Genomic DNA, 13,446 nt, shown 5'->3' on the forward strand with positions numbered 1-13,446 from the left:
GCCGTCCCCGAGCCCGCACCAACCACTTTGGGGATTCAACATTAAGCACAAAACCCTTGTCCCGACCTGTTCCATCTAAAATATGTTTGCCCTTGGTGTCCTTAACGGCCCAGGGAACTCCTGGGGTTGTGCAACACTTCATCACCTCGGAATTAAGCGGCCTCTGCCTCGGGTTGCAGGAGAGGGATCATGAGAAGGGATCTGTCAGCTGCTGAGGGCTCTGCTAAACCTTAATTGTTTCGATGCTAGTATATGGCTCAAATTACAACTCTGGAGTAGCTTGAAAACAATCCCATCTCCAAGAAATAATGAGAGGGTTTTAGGGTGCGTATGAACCAAAGCTGAGCAGGAATGAGCTCAGATCTGATGGGTAAAGCATAAAAGTGCCGGGAACAACAAAGCTCCGAGGTTCTGGTCACACCAGGTAGGTCCAATTTTCCCCAGGTGCCCATTAATTACATGTTCTTATGTCTTGCTTTGCTTTATGACTCCACACAGACCACGTTCGACAGAATTCTCACCGTAAACGAACTCGCCGAAAGCTCTGACATTATGAAATGATACCTGAATATAATTCCTCTGAACACGGAGCCCCATGGGCAGCAAAAGGAATCTCCTGCTTTTCCTTAAACTGCTCCTAAAGCTGAAATCCTCCACAAATCGCTTAACACCAAAGAAAGCATTAGTTTGTGTTGCAGCCTTTCTCTCGGTGAAGCCACATCCTTTCCTGGAGAACTTTTCATTAAATTTGGAGTAATTTAATAGTTAAATGTGGCTGATGTTCCCAGGGGGAATTACAGCTGCCAAGGAAAGGCACACAGAAATACCATATTCCCAGTCACCCAACAGAGTGATGCTGAAATGTCAGATACACTCATTCAAACTGGGCAGGCAAAACTGATTGAAACATTCAGTGTTATTTTGTTAATACCTCCTCTGTAAAATAGGATAATTATACAGCACAAATATTCTATTAATAACTTAAATCACAATTCCTTTTAAAATCACCACCCAAAAATGCACAAGGGGTCTCCTCAGGTGATATTTTGAATGTATTACCTGGTCAGAATTTAAAGAAAGAAGGGATTAAACAAGATAATTTTTAAGCACATGCCTTACAGCTTTTTCATGAAGTAGGAGCCTTTTAAATTTCTATTTTGAATTACTGAAGAAACAGTTACTGCGTTCTACATTTAAATTCGGAATTGTAAAGCTACTAAAATATTATTCATTGTGCTCCAAAAGAAAAAACAGCCCACAGAACTGAGGGAAAAAATAATGATATCAGATTTTACTGGATTCCATTTATCATGTTTTAATTGTCTTTTTCTGTACTTTGGAGATTTAAAGGGGCCTCCTCCACGTGTGAATGGTTGAGCTCAGCAAACTCCCCACACGTTTTCTCTGCACATGAGATATTTTTGAAGGAGAGAAAAAGGACAAGAAGGACTCGGAGAGCCCAGGGTAAGAGAGAAAATGGCATTTACTGAGAGATGCCAAGTTCAAATACTGTCAAGCTGCAGTGAGTACCTCAAGTGGCAGCAGTTGTGGAACAATTCAGACACAAGGGGTGGAAGCTGAAGCAGTTTGCAATCAGCTGCTCCAACTACCAGTGAGAAGTGACAGCCCTAATTTAGGGGAAAAAAAGAGATTAAGCAGCATCTTCTATGGATTGATTGGTCCTCAGAAAAAACCCAAAAACTTAAATCATCCTGAAATTGCTGGTTTGCAAAGCACTTTAAATCCTCCTTGCAGCATATAACACAGAAACAACCCTCAAACATACAAGAAAACCTAATCCCCGGCCGTTCCCCGGCTCTGTCACGTTGATTTATAACAGTTATTTCCAAGAGGGACAAAAAAACCCACCCCAGATGCAAACAATTACTCTATTTTTGTAGGCAACAAGTGAGGTGGGTGGTAGCTGAGAGATTCGGAGCGCCCCTGTCACAATATTCCCGTTTTCTCTCCCGGCACACACAACAAACGGCCCCCACATCAGAGGCTCGGCGGGGCCTGAAGGGCCACTTTGATTCCAGCCCTGCAGGCATCGGTGGGGACGTAATTAGGGTAAAAAGTTCAACCCCAGCTCCACCACCAGAGCCCTGCCAGGAAGAAATTTCCTCTCCTTCACCGGGTTCCTCCTGTCCCCTCCCCGAGAAACCACGTTTCTCTTCGCGGAGTTTGTTCCTCTTCTAATTAACTTTATAGCGTTTACAGTGTTGAATAATTTAAGAGGGGAGCTTGGAGTGGCCCTGGAAGCAGCAGCAGCAGCCCCTGGAATGGGGCTGTGCATTATCTTTTCCCCGTGGTGCTGCTTTCTGAGTTACTGGGGGGAGGTTTGTGCTCCAGCTGGTTGGATCTGGATGTGCATTTATCCTCCCATTTATCCTCCTATTTATCCTCCCCCTCCACCCCCTCCTGGATCGTCACAGGCAGGGAAATGAAACTGTGTGCCTCGGCTCAGACATCTCCTCACTATCCCAAGGATCGCCTGGAAAAGGGTTATCTTTTTACAGCTCCATAAATCAAAGCTTGAGAAGGTCAAAACTACCCATAGTTCTCACCAACTGGTCAAAGCTTGACCCCAAATACTCGTTTTCTTCCAGTTTTGATCCAAGATTAGCAGTTTATTATAGTTCAAAGGTTATTTCTTACTCTGGTTCGCTCAGGCAAACATTTGGTGTGGCAGAGGAACACCAGAGCTTTCCTACCCTGGGTATTTACACATGGAAACACCACCTTATTCCTTTAAAGCTGCATCTCCTGGCACTTGGAACTGTGAGAAAACTCACAGAATTGCCAGTAAACACCACTTCAGCATCACAAAGCCAGCTGAAGTTTATTATAATCACAGAAACAACTCCCAAGAAAAAAAATCCTGGGATCTGAAGAGCTCTTTTTAAGATAAAGAGCATTCCATCTTTAGCACACAGCAATCCCATCCAACATCACTACAAGCAATTTGAGCTACTTTATTCAGGGGTTGCACCTCTCAGGATCTTTAAAGCTACCACAGAACCTGCTAAGAACTGAATTTTCCTGCAAGGATAATGTTTTTCATTTGGAAGGGAAGGAAATCTTTGCAGGGCAGTTGACATGACCACTCTCTGCACTTCATGATTCCTTACACTTTTCCAGCAGCACAAGGGACTCAATCCCTCAAAGGTAACAGAACTGAGAGAGCTCTGCCCAGCTTAAAAGGTTCTACTGTACTTTTTTAGACCAAAACCAATTAAAGTTTGCTCTCTAGAAATTTAAACTTACCCAGGCTTGGGAGGCTTTAAAAAGCGAGGCCGGGGAGAAAAATCCGGCTGAGTTTTGTGGAGCCTTCAATAAAAGACCACAAATATTCAACAGACTTCATGAAATCCATGTCATGGTGTCCAACACAATGGAAAATCACAACCAGCTGCCCACCCCTGTGTTTTAGATCCAGAGTGGTGACACCCTTTGCCCTCTCCATGGCATGGCTGAGCCTCTGGCACTGCCAGGTGAGCCCATGGCATCACCACGGCCTGGGCAAAGGCATTCCAGGGAAAATATCCCGGGGAGAGTCCCCCTGAGCAGGGTGAGAACTGTGAACAAGGGCTCCATTCATGCACTCCCTTCCCTTGGGGGACCCTTCCCCAAAGCTTTGCTCCTTGACAAACCATTTCACAGCCAACTCATTTTAAACATTAAAAGCCACCAGACACTTGGAGCTGGACACTGGATTTTAGCATTGCCCAGTGATTTTAACACATTAATGGGAGAAAATATTAATGCTTTAATCACTTTTTTCTATTCTTGCTCACACAGAGCTGCTTTCTACCCAAACCTGAGCGCTCCCACGAGCACATTCCTGAGCTGCAGTTGGGTTAAGGTTAGCAGGATTTAATCTGCAGTAGCCATGTGAATAAAACATGCTTCCTGAAAATCTGCTGCCAATTGATTTGCCTTGTAAACAGATCAGCAGGGAAAAAAAAAAAAAAAATGCTGGCTAGCCAAAGTTATACATTTTGTTTGCTCCAGCTACTCCTCCTTCTTTAATTTACCCTAATTTCCTCTCTCCTCCCATGATTAAAAAAAGATTACCTCTTGCTTCTCATGCCCTTAAGTGACCTCCATCCAATTCTTCAAGTCATCCAAAATTTTCCATCACTTGACACCATCAAATTAATGCTTCTTTCTAAAAATATATGCTGGAGAGCCAAGAGGCTGCAGCGTGGACAACCGACTGAGCTCCACGAGGTCTGCTGGCCCCAAACTCTGACTTTTTAATCTTCTGCCACTCATTGCTCAATCAGCTACACCTGATCCTTATCCCATTAAGGCCCTGGCACAGGTTGCCCAGAGAAGCTGTGGCTGCCCCTGGATGTGTCCAAGGCCAGGTTGGACAGGGCTTGGAGCAACCTGGGCTAGTGGGAGGTGTCCCTGCCCACGACATGGGCTTGGAATGACATGATCTTTAAGGTCCCTTCCAAGCCAAACCAGTCTGGGGTTCTGGGATTCCACGACCTGAGTTGCACCTCAAGGAGATCTTCAGGGTGTTTTTTCCCATCTCCTGCTGAACAATTCATTAACAGGAGATGAAATGTTCCCATCAGGAACGCAGGGGTTGGGACAAATCACTCGTAGGACTTTCCCCTCCTTTGTTTTGCTCTGTTAAAAGAGGGGTGGGCAACAGAATAAAACATTACAGGAAGGAGTGAGGCCACAGCTCAGGGCTGAAGTCAACCCAAGAAATTCCACCCTCTGTGCTCACTCCCACCTTCACCCTCCAGCTGACTCAGCTGCACTTTGTGAGCAGCTGTTTGCAAACCAGGTGACTGAAATCATCTGTGTGACTAAAACAAAAAAAAGAGCATTATTTGATACTTGGATTATTTCTGCCATCCCCTTTCCTTCACAACCAGCTGAGGTGCCACAGCAGCAGCTCAGAGGTGGCAGCACTCAGGGGGTGAGGAGGGGTTTTAAGGTGTCTTTGCTGCCAGTCAGTGAACCCCAGAACCACCACAAACCCACAGCTGTGCTGAGACAAGCCTGGTTTGCATTTCCTTCCAGGAATTCTGCCCCCTCCCTGTGATAAACTGCTCAGCTAATGTAAAAACCAAAAAAAAAAAAAAAAAAAACATAAGGGAGGAAAAAAAAATCTTTAGGCTAGAAACAAAGTTTGGTAACACATAATTAAGCATGATGGGGTAAACACTTGAGTCATCAGGTTTAAAGTGTTTAAAATGTTCTGTGCTCAGGAGAGGTGGTTTCCTCCATCAGACACTGCAATTACTCAGCTCTCTCTTCCCTGCCCCTTCTCCCTTCCTCTGCTCCTCCACACACTTTTATTTCCCTCCTGCCATGGGCACTTCTATTTTTTTTTTTAGCTTTCTTGTTACCTGTATTATCTACTGGAGGGCAGATCTGCAGTCACTCAAACCAGCATTTATTCCTTAATAATCTAAAATAAATCAAAATTATCCTGCTTGGTTTCCCTTAAAACTTCTCCCTTGGCTAAAACGAAGCATTTACTGAAATTAAAGATACTGGTGCATTTACATTTGAGCACAACAAAAAGCACATTTGATGTACTTTGGACATCTCTGGAGTATTTGAAGGTGTTTTACACATCCAGTGTGTTCCACACTGTGGCTTCAACAACCCATATGGGGGAAAACAAGAATATCTTCATGTTTCTCCAGCCAGAAAATTCATTAATATGCACCAAAGCCCATCAACTAATTCTGTGTGCGTGTAAAGATGTTTGCTTTGTCACCAGGAACCAGCAGGCACGTCTGCACAAACCTCCCCAAAACCCAAACTCATGTTCCTGCTTTTTGGGCTCTCCTTCAATTTGCAAATCTTGTAATCTAAGACTGGAGTTGACTGAACCAACCTCCAAAGCAGCAGGGATGTATCAGCCAAAAAACACAGTCTGGTTCCCATTTAATGTGTCAGGACTGCATCCTTTTCTGGGGGCTGTGAAAACTGTTGTTTTGAAAAGATTATGGAGTGAATCACGGGCTGGTTTGGGTTGGAAGGGGAACTTTAAAGATCCTCCAGTCCAACCCCCCCGGGAAGACACTGCAATCATTTTACTGGTGGAAAACCTGGCTTTGAAAGTACAAAAAAAATGTGTGGACCAAAAGCCAACCAGAAACACAGGTAGGAGGCAGAAGTTCCATCTTGTTGCTAAGCACAAAATGATGAGAATAGAACAAAAAATATCTATTGTCAGCATCTGGAAATTAATAACAGGTAACAATAAAAACTTATTTGGAAATGCCAAAACCACCAGGAAAAGAGCAGCAATAGGTGCAAACTTGAGCAGAGGAATTAAAAGTCAGAAATCTGGAAGAATTAATAGGAAAAATCCAAGTGATGATCAAAGCTGAACTGTTTTTTTTCTCCAGAATCATTCCCTTTGGCACATGACCCTGACACGTTTTAGACAATAATCCAGGTGACTGGAGTAAAAATACCAAGTGCTCTGGAATAAATGCTGCAGGAGAAATGCAGTATTTTCTTCAGACTGATGATTAAGCATCTGTTTATGTGTCCACAACCAGAAAGGTTTACAGGAAACCAGAACAAAACCTCCAGTTAAGAGCAGAACTAAAATCCTGCTTGAGGTTCCCAACAGAGCCATTGAAGGGTCCTCCACAAATTGTTCCTTATGCACAACAGAAATATAATCAAATTAGCTGTGAATGTGACAGGAGAAGAAAGCAAGTGCAACACTCGAGCCAGTTTGAAAGGAGAGTGACTCCAGCTGAGGGCAAAGCATCAAAGATCTCTTCATGTGAGAGCTCCACACAGAAAAATGCTCTGAAAGGGCTCCCAAAACCAACCTGCAGCAAACAGGAAATACAGAAAAGTGTTCTGGGGTTTTCTGTTGCAAACTGGTTCTTTATCAATCCCCTTTTTTTTAATGATGGTTTTTCTGCTCACAGGGGAAAGTCTGGTTTTAAATTATCTGTTTCAGATATTTCACTGCTGATAAGAACTAACCCAAACCTCTCCATCCATTCTGAAAATATATGAGGGTTTGGTTTTTTTTTTGTAGAAAAGCAGAAACTACCCATAATCTTTGAATTATTTTCCATTAACTAAAGGAATACAATAATAAAATATTAATACAATAATACAATTATTAACTAAAAAGTGAAAATAATGACCCTTATAGTTTGTCCATTTCTGAGGTATCTCAGCTTCTAAAACCAGGGTGTGAAGGAAGGTTTTTTCCAACCAACACATCCTTTATACATATAAATACACTGCCTGGATTAAGACAAACTCCTACAAGAGCAATATTTACATCTCTGGTGCCACACACTCTAATTTATAAACAGTTATTCTCACAGGGCAGGGGAGAAAAGGAGAAAAAAATCACCATAAACAGTTTTGCAAGTTGCAAACACATTAAAAAAAAAATAATCACTTCTCTGCTGTGGCTTTTAATTTAAACATTTCAATGGGGTAACAATAATATTGTAGTAAAAACACAGAAATAAACCAGAGAAATCTGAAGGTTTGACAGTCTTCCTCCACACCCAGAGTGATTAAATCCTTAATTGAAAAAGGTGTGGCCCTGAATTAGTCTTACAACTGTAAGAAGATTTGCTTCAGCTGCTCAGCCTTTGAATGGCTGTGTAGGGGATTACCCCTGAAAAGCAAATATTTTCCTGTAGGTAGAGATATAAATCCTGTGCATTGTCTGAACTGAGGCATCAAACAGACATAAAATATCTTAAGGGCCTCTTCTGAAGAGGAGAGACACAACCACACTGGCCAGAGAGACTGTAAACTCATTTTTCTAACTCAAAAGAAGTGGATTTAACACATATTTTGCTGATAAACAGTGTGTGGCTGTAACAATGAAATCATTTGGTGCTTGGAGTTCATGTGGGACGTGACTGCTGCTTGAAAGCATCTTCTAATTACTTTTTAAGACACAAAGATTGCTTTAGACACTTCACAATAATAATTCTGACCAGGATTAATGTCAGGAAAGGTTAATCATAGAATTGTGGTTACGCTGAGAATAAAATAAACTTAAAATACCTCTTTATTTACTTTACATCTCTTTTTTATTCCTTTCCAAAAGCTCAGATCATAAGAAAATGCCTGTTGACACACTGAAAAGGAGTATAAAACCACATCCCATGAGCAAAAAAGGGAAGAGGGCTTTAAAGATGTCATTTCCTGGGGCTTTTAGATGATGTTAAGATTTTCTATGTGACTTTATATCCTTACCCAGAGGATCCAATGCTTTTGCACACACCAAGCAGGGGCCGTTTCTCAGAGAAATTATCACATTTCTGGGCACCTGGGAAGAGGGAAAACAAACAGTGAGACAGAGTTGTTTGTGCCACCTTCCCAAGCACAGGCAGGGGCCAAATCTATGGGGAGGATATTGAATATACAATATAAACCTGTGAATAGATAATATAAACCAGCCTGGACAAGAGCAGTGACAGGAACACAAATTACAGTCGTGGACACTGAAGAACTGGTAGAGATGGGACAGAATAACAACACCAGGAGCAAAACCTGGCCAGGGCTGGGGAGTTATTTTGGTTTCTTCCCTGGGGGTTAAGGATTCTGCGAGTTTAAGGAGTGATATTTGCTGACTTTGCACTGTTTTATGAAGGACTGGCTGTGCTGAGGTGTCCCCAGCCCTGGGAGGGTCTCACACCTCACTCTCCACCTTGTTCTGCTGAGGGGCAAGTGGAGCAAAGAGTGTCAGCCCTGAGAGAAACCCCTTCTCCCTCCCTGTGCCCAAGAGAACAACACCAGGTCACATTCACAGAAGTTCCACCAGCAAGAGATTTAAGCCTTTAAGAAAGAAACATCTAGTAGAGATTCAGGCTTCTCCAAGGGAAACCCCACCTCTAATGCCAGGTTTGATCTGGTTTTCAGAGTGGTTTCCCCAGCCCAGCCCCAGGTTGGTTGTGCCCTGCTCTAACTCAGCTGCTGGGCCAGTTTTCCCAGCCCTGGGATCCTCTCCCACCCCACTGATGAAAAGCAGCCCTGGGTGCCCCCGGGCTCAGTCACACCTTCACCCAGCACAGTCAGACTGTTAAAGAGGCCACACTTCTTAAAATTGGGCTTTAAGAGTTTGGAGAACCTTGCTTTAACTGCTGCACAAACAGAAATAAAACTGAAATTGAGCCGAAAAAAAACCCTCTCCCTTCTGCCTGTGAACGGTGTTTTCCTGAATTCCAGGGCATGTTCCTCCCCAACTTAAACAGTAGAATAACAACCAACACCACCACTTCTGAATTTCCTCCGTCTTCTTTCAACCTTTGCCTTTTCCATTATCTCTCCATAGCTCTGGATGTGTGTGGTGAACAATGGAATTTCAATTTTTTTCCCCTCCCTTACACGCCAAACCCTTTGATCTCTAAAGAATATCAGTGATGTAGCCTGCTGAAAACTTAATTCTCAAATGCTGGTGCACAGCACTAAATCATTTATTCAGAAGGGCACAACAATTAACAATATACATTTTCACATAGCAGACTCTGTTAATTATTAGTAACTCGGGTACATGCACTTAATTTGTAACAAACACTGTTCAGTCCTCTCATTTTTAGGAGGAGAAGTCTTCCCTCCTACACATTTGGGTATTTAGAAAAAGTCAAATGGGTCCCATCAATAACTCCAACATCAACAATAGCTTTGCAAGTAACCTAAAACAGCCAAATGGATTTTCCTTTTATTCCTATTATTTCAAGGCCTTTTGTGAGTCAAACCTGGACTGTATGTACTGACCTGTGAATTGATAAATGAAACATGCAGCCTTCTTAAAATCTGGCAACCCCTTTGTTGCCTTCATGTGCAGGGAACACATGAATTTGTTCTGTTCCCTCAGTGAGGGGGAAATGCTGGTTACCAGGAGTTCTGACACTGATTTAAGTGGAGCCAGGATTTCACCTGAAGGATTTAACTCTCCTTTTATTTTTTTTTTTAGGGTTTAATTTAAGGTTTATTAGAACGAATTCATACGTTTCTTTAGGGTGTAGTTCTCAGTTTAACGACAAGGAAGGGGAAGAGAGGTGGTGGGGAGCAGAGGGAAACCAAATCCAAAGGAATGCCAGTTTTAATCCCCACGGCACAGATGTGCAAAATTTCTACAATAGGTGCTTAAACTTCTCATTTTGGTCTGTAACCACCAAGGCCTTCGTTTTGTTTTTCAAAAAAAAAAAAAAATCCATTTTCTCCTCCAAATACTTTCAGAATGTAAATATTAATACTGTGGAAAAGGATCACTGTGGTGAGGACTGGGAGGGCACTAAATCAGGTTAATAGCTGCCCCGTTCATGGGATTGCAGAGTGCCATGTGTTGGGCTCTGTGCTGCTTAATGGAGGCAGTTCTGGGGTGGGATTTAATCCTCCAAGTTGTGGGGGATTAATTCTCATTTGTAAAATTGTGTTTATTTGCATGTGTGATGCACTGAGGTTGCACACACCTGCTGCACACACAGTGTTTAACGAAATGCAGGGGGATGATTGAAATGAAAAGCAGCTCCCTAAATCCCCCCAAATACAAAAAGTATTGAAATCCTGTTGCAAAGTCTCCTTCTTAAACTCCTTTTATTCTAAATCCTTTTAATTCTGTCATATAACACTACAGCATTTATAAAATGCTGAAAATCCTGACAAATCACACAATTAAAGTAATGAAAACTGCCCTTCCTGCCAACGAGGCACCACCTTATCTACAGCTCCATTTAGCTAAATGATGTATGTTTGGGGTTTTTTTTTAATGTAACTTCAGTTAGGAGACTTAAAATTGAAAAAAAAAAAAACAAAAACACATCTGTGGCTAAAGGAAATGTCATACAAATCAACATTTAGAACTTTATGAAGTCAAAAGGTTATCCACACGTAAGCTCAAAGCAGCTTAAGCACTGTCCTGATGAAACTGTGAACAGAGATTTTGGGGCCTGCTAAGGCCTCCCAATAGTGCCAATAATGAGAGCAACAGCAACAACAACAGCACATCTTTATGCAGAATAAAAATGAACCCCAGTGATTTCCACAGCAACTCAAAAGCTGCTCAAAGCTCTGAAAATTCCCCCCATTTCCCAGGAGTAAGAACTGGCTGTGTTTCACATCTATTCAGCAGTGGCACATTTGCACCCTGGGCTGTGTTTCTCTGCTCTGTAAGTCCATTGTTCAGTCCTAACACAGCCAGTTCACAATGCAGTGTATCCCCTGCCTGACTGAACCCCTCCTATTTCCTCCTAGTCCTCGAAAATCAGGTTGCATTTGTGGTCCTGCCCCACATCAGCACAGCAGCCAAGCAGAACCCGGGAATGCACGAGGCTGGAATTCACTATGTATGGCTTCCACTCCCTCTTTTCCTGCTTCTTTTCATGACTAGAGGGTTGATTAAAAAAGAAAATATCTTTCTTGCCATTTCTCAATCGCTCTGATTTTGTGTCTGCTTTCTTATGGAACACAAATGAAAAAAAAAAAAAACCAACAAAAAACCCTTGAAAGAGAAGTGATTCAAGTCAGTCCTAAAAACAGTGGGTGAATTCTTCCCCCAGCTCCAGGGCAGCACCTACAAACCCTCCATTTCCTGCAGGGATGAACTCTGACTGCATCACTCCCTCTCCTGCCTGATCAGTGGTGCTGTGGCTGCTGCCCTCACCCCAGAAATTCAGGTGCTCCTTTAGGATTCACGTTCCTGACCGTGAACATCCCATTATCCCACCTCCCTTAACTCCAGCACCATCCAGGCACTCCAGGTTTTCCAAGTCCCTCTCCAGCATCACAATACCTGCTTTTTACACCCCCCAAAAAGTTATCATCCTAAAAAACCCCCTTCAAACTCCTGTTATTTCCAGCTCTGCTCCCTCCTCAGCCCATTCCACCCTCCCAATTCCAAGACAGCAACAGTGGTTGGAGAACATGATCTTGCCAGCTCTGCCAGACACTACAGAAAGTTGGGGTTTCCTCTTTTTTTTCTGCACAGTATCATAGTTTTAGTCTCTGATAACTATACAGCTTCTCTACAAAAAAAAAAAAAATCTTAAAAATTACCTTGAAACATTTGTTAGAGATCAACATTTCCAGAGTCCCTCAGGAACTGAAGATGGATAGAAAGATTTTCTTTTCATTGAATCTTGTTTGAAAAAACTACTTAAAAGACCTACCAGTCTAACTGGGTGAAAGTTTAAGGGGTGCTGGTCGTGATGTGGCCAAAACTGAAATGGGGGCAAACAGGTCAGTCCAAAGCTTCAGAGAAATTGGTATTTTAAAATGCTGTGCTCCAAAATTCTCCCCTGTAATATCTGTGGGAACCTTACTTGCTGTGCTGGGCAATTCCATCCTGTAATTTGTGCAATCCAGGGACATTCATTATCCCAGAACAACCCACAGAACAGGCAGAGGACACCAAAACTCAAACACCTGCAGGACCCACCTCCACCAAACCAACCCCGGTCCCCAGTGCTGCTTGTTCAGCTTTGCAGGGCCAGACAGAGCCTGGAATTAGTTTGGCCTTGGGGGATCTCAAACCACTGAGCCACCCACGTGGCTGAACAGGCACAACCCTCACATCTGCCTCCCTTTAGAGAGCAACCCAAATATCAGAGTTCTGTGAGTGTACCTGCACAGAAACCTGAGTCAGCTCTGGAGCCTCAAATCCCGTTTTCCCAACACCAAAGATGGGAGCAGTGGAGAACAGCAATAAATCTGCAGCAAAATTGCAACTTTCAACAGTTTCTAGTACCTCTGATTTCTTTTATTTCCTTTCCTGTTTGCTTTCTCCCCATCCCCCTTATCAGTCAATTTGACTAAACAGTCCAGTTCCCTGGGAGATGCAGGGCTATAATACCATCTTCCTGCAAGCAGCACAATCTAGAAAATGGCAATAAATTAATTCAGCTGGCTGGGGGAATTTATTTTCATAATGCTGAGACGTGGAAATAGGTTTTACAGACAATGACTGATCTAAACTCCATCACACAAGCCTGTCACCGTGTCCCTCTCCCCAGGAATTCCCACACACAGTGCTGCTCCTGCAGCTTTCCAAGCTTCTGAATTGATTTTTAAATGGGACAGCACAAGGCAAAGCAGGTATTTGGCCAGGTGGCTGTAAAATGACCTGGGGTAAGGAATGAAAAATGGGAAGCTGTAGCACTGACTTACTTCAGAAAGCATCAATAATCTGATTTTGCAGGTAAAAGAACAGCAAAGACAACTGAAGTACATGTATTATTTCCTCAGCACTGATCTTACAGATATATCTGCAATGGACCCCAAAAATGAAGTCAAAACACAACACATTTTTAAAACTACTAAAAGAGCTCTGAACCTTTTTTTATCAGTGACTTTTGCTTGGTTCTCTCACCATCTCTAACTACAGTGATCTTCCCAACTGCAGTTTCCTCTTCACAGAGAACTGCAGCTAAATTGAACTTATTTTTTACTGAGACAGAAAACCCCAGTGCC

At 42.8% G+C, this 13,446-nt stretch overlaps 1 protein-coding gene across 9 annotated transcripts in view; it reads right to left on the bottom strand.

The window, feature by feature from the left end:
* BCAS3 (BCAS3 microtubule associated cell migration factor) overlaps positions 1-13,446 on the bottom strand; it is a 314,510-nt gene that overhangs the window by 282,713 nt on the left and 18,351 nt on the right. For all 9 annotated transcript variants that reach the window (XM_051809393.1, XM_051809391.1, XM_051809392.1 and 6 more), the window contains one exon: positions 8,233-8,305. In XM_051809393.1, the coding sequence (XP_051665353.1) occupies positions 8,233-8,305 (73 nt within the window). The remainder of the gene's footprint in view (positions 1-8,232; positions 8,306-13,446) is intronic.

The sequence above is a fragment of the Manacus candei genome, unplaced genomic scaffold (genome assembly GCF_025592945.1).
Source record: "Manacus candei isolate 608988 ecotype Guabito, Panama unplaced genomic scaffold, ASM2559294v1 h1tg000076l, whole genome shotgun sequence".
NCBI classification, from domain to species: domain Eukaryota; kingdom Metazoa; phylum Chordata; class Aves; order Passeriformes; family Pipridae; genus Manacus; species Manacus candei.